The 8,945-nt window shown below is 39.7% G+C and overlaps 1 protein-coding gene across 1 annotated transcript; it reads left to right on the top strand.

Moving 5' to 3' along the window:
- The first annotated feature begins 900 nt into the window (after positions 1–900).
- LOC129339735 (vomeronasal type-2 receptor 26-like) lies at positions 901–8,104 on the top strand. Its single transcript, XM_054994317.1, has 5 exons — positions 901–920; positions 1,810–2,101; positions 4,227–4,454; positions 5,509–5,635; positions 7,194–8,104. The coding sequence occupies exons 1-5, from the start codon at positions 901–903 to the stop codon at positions 8,102–8,104; spliced, it is 1,578 nt and encodes a 525-aa protein (XP_054850292.1).
- Positions 8,105–8,945: the final 841 nt, after the last annotated feature.

Here is an 8,945-nt window from a genome sequence, read left to right on the forward strand (position 1 = left end):
ATTATCACCTTCATAACACTGAAAACTACCAGTTGCTTCCTGCTTCAGAATGTTTTTCTTGGAGACACTAGCAAGGTCAATAATACAACAGCATCTGATCAATAATATAAAACTGCACTCTTTCATCAGACATCGCTCTAAGGAAAGGCAAGGTTCAGTCACTGCTGTATGTGTTCCTTTCACATTATATTATATGTTATATTGCCCTATTCTGATTCCCTTACGTTATATTTCTTTTTAAAACATACACTTGTGTACAATTTAATCTCTTCTCTTTTCTCAGTCTTATACTGAAGCAAATTATTGAATTTTTTTAAAAAATTTGCAAAATGTCTTATATTGGCTGACATCAACTTTTCTTAACCATCAGAGCTCTTCCTTCTAACGGAAATTATAAAATGATTGAAAACTTTCAAAGATGGTTTCATATATTGATTTATTTTGCACACTAAGGCAGTTGTGTTGGTATTTCTAGTGAGACAGATTTCTATAATGCTGCTCAGAGATGAAGATGCACAAAATATTACAGACTCAAAGACAGCAAAAGCATGGAGATATCTCCTTTTATGTCAGTTGTTAAATCACTGAACCAACAGAGTCCACTATCATGTGAGGAAGACTGTGCCAAACTTAATTCCAGATAATGTGGTAGATGGAACCATGGGAATCTGTATCTGGATTGGAAGTCTTGTCCTCAGGATTCTACTGATACTGATGCTGTTGATCGTGCTGCCATGTTGTATAGTATGTAGGATGTGTTCTATTAATTGTACCACATATGATGATCTCTTTCCTATTCCTCATAAATTGTATCAACCAGGGGACATTCTTATTGGTGGGATTGCCTCTGTAGTTATGTTTCTGAGAATTCCTCCCACTTTCATGGAATATCCGACAGGCATGGAGATTGATGAACCCATGTAAGGATGATTTTCATTAACTTGTTCTGCTCATTCCAGCTGAGACAGGCTCATTGAATCATTCAAGGCTCAAGTTACAATTGACTTATCAGAGAAAGAAAGAGAATTCCAAGAGTTGTTGTGGCTGTCATTTATTTTGATTGACTCTGCCTGCCCAAGGTGAGGAGAAAGGTATGAGAGAAGGCTCAAGTTTAGATCTCACTCAGACTGTGTCAAATGATTGATTGATATTAGATCTTCACCATTCCATGGTCTCCTAAACTAGCTCCCATCTGTTTTCACATGGTTATTATAAATACTGTTATAAACACACATTGTGTGGTTTTCTCAGATTGACAGTAGAGATCATTCCCAATCTTGAAAACTTGCTGGTTTGATTTCAGTATTCACATTTGTATTCTCCTCTCTGCTGTTGACAACTTATGTACAAGTCTTTCTGGTTACAACATTTTTTTCTTTCTCACACTAAAATTTCCCAATAAAGATAAATGTCTTTTCCAAGAGGATAGTTTTTAAGTGGATAGCGGTGTTGGTCTGCAATAGAACAGCAGGAGGAGAGAGCTTTAACTCTTGAAAGCTTACACTCTAAAAATCTTCTTGATTTCTAAAGTGCCACTGGACTCATATCTTGCCTTTTCTGGTTCTGTGTAAATGGGATAAAGATGGCATTTTTGTGAAAATAGCATCTGAATCATATAATGGAGTAAATGTGGTGTTTGCATAAATAGTGTAGAAATGGTATATAACGGAAAAGAACTGAGAAAATGAAGAATCATCTTCAATAAAAAGGAAAATGACATGGATCAAAACTGATGACAGAGAGGACATTTTTTTAAAAAAGTATGCTAATGCTAATGTTTTATTAAACTTCTTGTAACACTCTTTTCAGTTTAGTGACAAAACATTACCAGCACATTTTGGCTTTGGCATTTGCCATAAAAGAGATGAATGAGAATGCCTACTTCCTTCCAAACATCAGCTTAGGTTTTTACATCATCAACAGCTATCAACATGGAAGGATGACTTATAAGGCCACTTTAAACCTGTTATCCACCCAGCAGAAGTTTCTTCCCAACTACAGCTGTGATAACCACGAGAAAATTATAGCAGTCATTGGCGGGCTTTCCTCTGAAACCTCTGCTGATATGGCAACTATTTTGAACATCTATAAGATTCCTCAGGTAGGCTGTACACACAGGGGTGCAGAGCTTCTCACAACTCTGGCACATAAGTTTGATGTCTTACGTAAGCCATTTGAAAAATAAAATTCCATTTTCTTTCAGCTCTCCCATGGGCTGTTTTCCCCAAGACCGGCTGAAAACATGTTATTCCCTTTCTTGTACCAGATGGTTCCTAGAGAAGCCTATCAGCACAGAGGTGTTGTGCAGTTGCTCCATCATTTTGGATGGACTTGGATTGGGCTACTCACTGTGGATGATGACAATGGAGACAGGTTTTTGCAGACAATAATGCCTGTACTCTCTGAGAATGGCATTTGTTTTGCATTCACACTCAGATTAGCAAAACTATCTTATATTGAAGACTTGCTAGACATGTATTTAATGCAGCTGGAAAAATATCCGCTTCTCCTGGACAGAAAAGTCAATGTGTGTTGTGTTCATGGTGAACCTCTGGCTGTAAAGGTTTTAAGAATGCTGCTATTTTACGCACCTATTTTATCATTACCACCACTAAAGAAAGTGTGGATTGTTACATCCCCGTGGGATTTTGAATCATTCTTCCATCAAAATGATTGGGGCATACAAACACTCCACGGGACCCTATCTTTTGCAGTTCATTCCAATCAGCCACCAGGTTTCCAAAACTTTCTTCAGATCATAAGACCTTCCTGGACTGGGGGAGATGGTTTTATTACGGACTTCTGGAAGCAGGCATTCAGCTGTTCGTTCAAAATGTATGATGAGTGTGAGGAAAGTATAGAAAGGTGCACTGGGGAAGAGAAGCTGGAGAGCCTTCCTAGGATGTTCTTTGAAATGAACATGAGTGGCCACAGCTACAATGTCTACAATGCAGTCTATGCTGTGGCACATGCTTTGCATGACATCCATATATCTAAGCCAATGAACAGAAGACTGGTAAAGGTGGGGAGGCTGGACTTCCGGAAGGTACAGCCATGGCAGGTATTTAATAGAAGTTCATAAAACTTGAAAGCCACCCTAGTGCAGCAATTAGAGCACTGCACTAGTTTCTGGGAAGCCTGGGTTCAAAGTGATTATTCTGCCCCTGAATCTTTGCCCAGTCATCTGTCTTGACCTGACTATTAGCAGACTGGCTGTTTAAAGGGATCGTGGGGAAAATATCACTGTGGCTCCAGAAAACCCTCCCACCCCCCAGGAAATGCTTCTTATCCACCTTGTACAACCCTATCTCTCATTGAACACCCACCCCATTCCTTCCATGTGACACTTTTCATCAACACAAGCACACTCTCCAGAGCTGCTTCAGCCTCTCTCTGTCCTCACTGCTCGACTGTATCAGCCCTCCCCAGCCCATAAAATATGGTTCAGTGGAGCAGCAGCTGCAGCATCTGACTGGAATTGTCCCACTGACTCCATGACACCATGGTGAAGTGCTGAGTTTTCTGCTTTTGGTTTCCATCATCTGCTGTTTTACTTCTTCCATCTCTGGCAACTAAAAACTATCATCTGCATTTCATGAAGCACAGAAGCAGCTGTGCGAGGAGAGGGTGAAGAGGTGAAAAGAACCACATGGGGTCAGGAGGGATAGCGATGGGGGGGGGGCTCTGAGGGAAACATTGAGGGGTGGCCATCCAGGGCAGAGGCCTACAGGTAATTGTACTGCTAATATCCATGGCCAGCCATCTGGTATTAACCTACGTATAAGAATAAAATGGAGGATGGACAATGTTGTAAACTGCTTTTGGTTGCCACTGGAGGGAAAAAGTGAATTATGTATATCTTAATAAAGAAATAAAGGGTTGTCACACCATCCCATAGAGAGAAACAAATGTTACTTGTAAGTGCATTTAAACAAATGATCTAAAAGCCTGGTCCTGTAGTTCCAGCTGCAAAATAAAAACTGGAGTCTTCACAGACAGTATGCAGCTATAGATTTAGCTCTAGATATTTTGTTAATGAATCTAAATCAAGGGGAGGTAGGTCTTTATAAGTCTAGATACTAACAGTGTGATCCAAAGCAAAGTTACTCCAATCTAAGTCCATTGAAATCAATGTGCTTAGACTGGAGTAGCTCTGTTTAGGATTGCGCTGTATGATTCCAAGATGCCTTAATTGTTCTTTCTGTTTATTTTCATTTTTAATCCAGGTCCACCACTATTTAAGAGGAGTCTTCTTCAATAACAGTGCTGGAGACACTGTGCATTTTGATAAATATGGAGAATTAGTTGCAGGTTTTGATGTTACCAACTGGGTCATTTTCCCAAACGGGTCTTTTGTTAGAGTAAAAGTGGGCAGGCTGGATCCTCAGGCCCCTGCAGGCAAAGAGCTAACCTTGAATGAAGATCAGATTGTGTGGCACAGAGGCTTTAACCAGGTGAGAAGTAGCTGCAGGTCCTAGATCCCCTCAAATAACTGGTAAATTTTTCATTCTTGCCAATTTAAAGATCTGACGGCCTTTCTGCTAGTGGATTGTGACAGGCAGCAGATTGAATTTTTAAAGTTTTAACTCCTTGGTCCTTCATCCAAAAAGGAAGGACTAGAGTTATTAAAAGAATTTCACTTATTTTCTCTTTACCCAGTTTCTCCCTGAAATCCTTTTCTTTTCCTCTCTTTAAGGAATTTGAAGTAAGCTTCTAATCAATTCCTTTTTGGACAAACAAATTTGAAGAGAGGAGGGGTGGGAAGGGAGGTTCTGCAGAATTACAGAATTTCACTCTGTAGATGGTCAGAGGTAGGCAATGACTTCCCAGGCCTCCCTATCTTCCTGCCAGGGCACCACCCTGGGGAGTATAACTTAAAACAACTGCAAGTGCTGAGGTTACAAAAAGGACACTTTGATTTCTCTTTGAAGAGAAAAGGAGAAATGTAAGATAAATCCTGCTTAAAAGGTGCAGGTGCTAGATCCACAAAATGGCTGCTGGAGAGTTCAGTTTTAAAAGAGGAAGAGAAATCAGTGTTCAACTATATGTGTTCAATATTTCACAGGGCATCACATAAAATGTTCCCATTGTGTCTTCTAAAACTATTATAATTCAATGTCTTGCTTTATGACCAATATATAACTAAATTGTAATCTTGTGGAGATCAAGTAAGTTAATCCCTGTCACACCACCTTTATTTTTCTATGAGTGGATGATTGATAAACAAATTGGGTCCACAACAAATTGGGTTGTTTTTCATCTCCGTGAACAATAATATGATTCGAACATCTCATTAATCTATAATCCGTGATTAGTGAACCATGATTTAGGTAACTCAGTTTTTCTCGCAACTGTCATTCAGGAAAAAGTTCACATATAACTCCAAAGAGGAAAACCTTTTCAGCTCTGTGATGTCATCATTTCATTTCAATGCCCCCCACTCCTTGTTGACCAATTATTGTTATTGTACAGTGCATTGACAGTCACAATCTTTCTGTTTATGGACAGGTGAAGCCCCTTTCAGTGTGCAATGATATATGCCATCCTGGCAATAGCAAGAGAAAGAAGGAAGGGGAGGAATTTTGCTGCTACAATTGTGTTCCATGTCCAGAGGGAATGATCTCTGAGCAAAAGGGTAGGAGACAAACTATAACGCAGACTTATATCCGTTGTACTCCAGAAGAACCATATTAATAAAAAATAAATGAACCTGCTCTTAGAACATATGCTTGCATCTAGCTACAGTACTGTACTATTTAATTTTTCCTCAGCTATAGAGTGTGCAACCACCATTCTGTCTTTTTCATTGACCTTGCTCTTTCTTCTTAGTTTTGGTCTGTAGAAGAACAGCAGGACTTGAGTCCAATGGCACCTTATATCTGAAGGAGAGAGCTCTGACTCTCAAAAGCTTACACTCTGACAATCTTGTTGGTTTCTGAGGTGCTGCTGTACTCTATTCTTTCTTATCAATGCTGCCAATATTTGGGTTAGCTCAGTCTTGACAACATTCCGCTTGGTATTAATGATGGTGTTGGGGCTATAGCAAACCCTCCTAGACACTACTCTGTGCCAACTCAGTTCAATTAGCAAACACATTCCAACCAGAAATAACAAAAAGGTTTCAAAATATGGATCTCCTTTCCCATATATGCTTGTCAAAACTTGAACTTTTTAAACATATATGAGGTAAGCTTGAGTCACTCCTCCACTTTTTGACTGATTTCCCCTCCAAAATGGTCATGATAGCTTGCTGTGGCTGGACAGCCTCTGGGTGTAATTTTAAAGTATTTTTGTCCCACACTTTAAAGCATATATATAGTTTATATCCCAGGCCAAGGCACTCTACACACACACATCCCAGCCCAAATACTTGCTAGGGAAGAAGCAGGAGCTCATATCTTCTTTAAATGAAATAGCACTAGAGGCTCAGTAAAGTTCAAAAGGAAACAATGGGATTATTAAACAGGCAGGGTTGGTATATAGATAGGCAGGGAAAGAAAAGCTGAGGTAAATTTTGATTGTAGAACAGAATACTTCACAAGAATTAGACACAATAATTTTCCTATAGCTTAGTTTTACTAGTTACAGATCTTAAAAGTGAGAGTTGGGTAGCTTCAGATTTAGGTTACATTAACAATGTTTCTTCACAGACTTCACTTTATATCTTAGATGTTCTGTCTTCAATTCAGTTCTATTTTCCTTTTACACTAGAGCCAGGGACCTCCTCAGAGCCAACCCCCTCTTGTTAGACACTAGGCAGGATTTTCCCCCCAAAAGACATAACCCTGATCACTTGGCTGAAGAGGAGTCTCCTTTCACTATCCACTTTCTCTACCAAAAACATACTCCCAGTTCTATTCTGTCTGACTTTCATATTTTAATACCTTAAGAAAAGGCTTACTTTAAATGTGAAGCTGTCCCAGTTAGGGCAAACTTTTCCTTCCCTCCTGCCCGGACAGAGGATTATTAGTCTGATCCTCTTAATCAGACTCCAGACTTCAACTGCTTCAACAATTTTATCAGCACCAAATGTTACCTTCTCAGTGGCCAACCACAGAGGGGGGGGAGCAGCCCTTCAATCATGCCCCCTTCAAGCAGTTTTTTTAACATTCACCTTCCAACTCTCTGGGTGCTGCACTAAGTAAACCTTTCCTTTAAAAGCCCATTTGATCACAACATATCTTCTTTTTCAGACATGGATACCTGTGTCAGATGTCCAGAAGATCAACATCCCAACAAACAACAACATCGATGCATTCCCAAAATTATAAGCTATCTCTCCTATGAAGAACCTTTGGGCATTTTCCTAGTGACTTTAACTATTTCTTGTTGTCTGTTCACCTCTTTAGTATTTGCAATCTTTGTAAAGCACCAGAAGACACCCATAGTCAAAGCCAACAACAGAGGTCTTACCTACATTCTCCTTATTTCTCTCCTACTGTGCTTCCTCTGCTCATTTCTCTTCATTGGCCAACCTGTAAAAACTACCTGCCTTCTGCGCCAAACTGCTTTTGGCATTGTCTTCTCTGTGGCCCTTTCTAGTGTGCTGGCCAAAACCATCACTGTCATTCTTGCCTTCATGGCTACCAAACCAGGCTCAAGAGTTAAGATATGGATAGGAAGAAGACTGGCAAATTCTATTGTCCTGTCTTGTTCCTTTATTCAAGCTGGAATGTGCACTTTTTGGTTAGCTACATTCCCTCCATTTCCAGACAAGGACATGCATTCTGTGGATGGGAAAATCACACTGTCATGTAATGATGGTTCATCTACCATGTTTTATTGTGTTTTGGGCTATCTAGGCTTCTTGGCGATTGTCAGCTTGACTGTGGCTTTCCTAGCCAAGAAGTTGCCAGACAGTTTCAATGATGCCAAGTTCATCACCATCAGCATGGTTATCTTTTGCAGTGTTTGGCTATCTTTTGTTCCAACCTACTTGAGCTCAAAGGGGAAATATATGGTGGCCGTGGAGATCTTCTCCATCCTATCCTCAGGTGCTGGTTTACTGGGTTGTATCTTTTCCCCAAAATGCTACATGATTGTTCTGAGACCACAGCTGAACACCAGGGAAAATTTATTAAGGAAACAAAAGGAAAGAATTTAAGTTTGTCTATGTGTTCTTCTCCTATTCTATCTTCTTGGAGATGCTAATGGAGTATGGAATATAATTAAGCCCTAATGGCTGCTTGGAAGAGGCTTTCAACATTAAACAAGATGGAAAGTGGTTTAAATATATCAAGCATCACTATAGGAAATAATTTTCTTAATCCTCTGGTATATATCATTCTCACACAGAAGTTTCACAATGTTGAAAGAGACTTTGGTGGTGATCCAGCAGCTGGCATGTGAAGGAAGTTAAGGTCCTTTGTTATCAACAAAACCATAAAAGGTCATCCAATTTATATTATCATTGACACAGGGATGCCCCAGCAGTTTGCAAACTTACTAGCATATACTGTGCAAGCAGAATACTGTTTCTGCCTTTGGAACTCTTTTAATTGACCCATTTCCCTATATAGAAATGTAGGTGTGAGTTACTGACATGAGAACATTTCCTTAACAGGTCAGGCACTGATCCCTTTCTTGTCTTATCACTACATTGTGACTGCAAAGGCCAATATGGCTCCTTCCACTGCTTAGGTAGGCAGCTTGGGGAATATATAGAGCACCTCCCCTTGACTGTGGCTTTCCTAGCCAGGAACTGCAAGACAGATTACAACTGCATTAGAACTGTCACCTATTGGAGGGAGGGAAATCCATCAGCAGTCACCTCCAAGCTTGTATTATTTTAATACTTACACAGTCAATGGGAGAATAAATACATTTGTTTTTATTTAGTATCTGTGTATATGACTCTGTCCAGAACTTCTTCAACATAGTTTTGAAGTAAAATCACATTAAGAATGCAAGGGGACGCAATATGAACAGCATGAAACAGCACAGAA

This window comes from Eublepharis macularius, chromosome 12, assembly GCF_028583425.1.
Source record: "Eublepharis macularius isolate TG4126 chromosome 12, MPM_Emac_v1.0, whole genome shotgun sequence".
In the NCBI taxonomy this organism is placed as follows: Eukaryota; Metazoa; Chordata; class Lepidosauria; order Squamata; family Eublepharidae; genus Eublepharis; species Eublepharis macularius.

What these genes read in the sequence shown, in the direction of transcription:
- LOC129339735 (XM_054994317.1), top strand. Translation starts at nt 901, where the DNA reads ATGGAGATTGATGAACCCAT. An exon ending in ATGGAGATTGATGAACCCAT is followed by an intron (nt 921 to 1,809) that starts GTAAGGATGATT and finishes CACTCTTTTCAG; the next exon opens with TTTAGTGACAAAACATTACC. An exon ending in AATGATCTCTGAGCAAAAGG is followed by an intron (nt 5,636 to 7,193) that starts GTAGGAGACAAA and finishes CTTCTTTTTCAG; the next exon opens with ACATGGATACCTGTGTCAGA.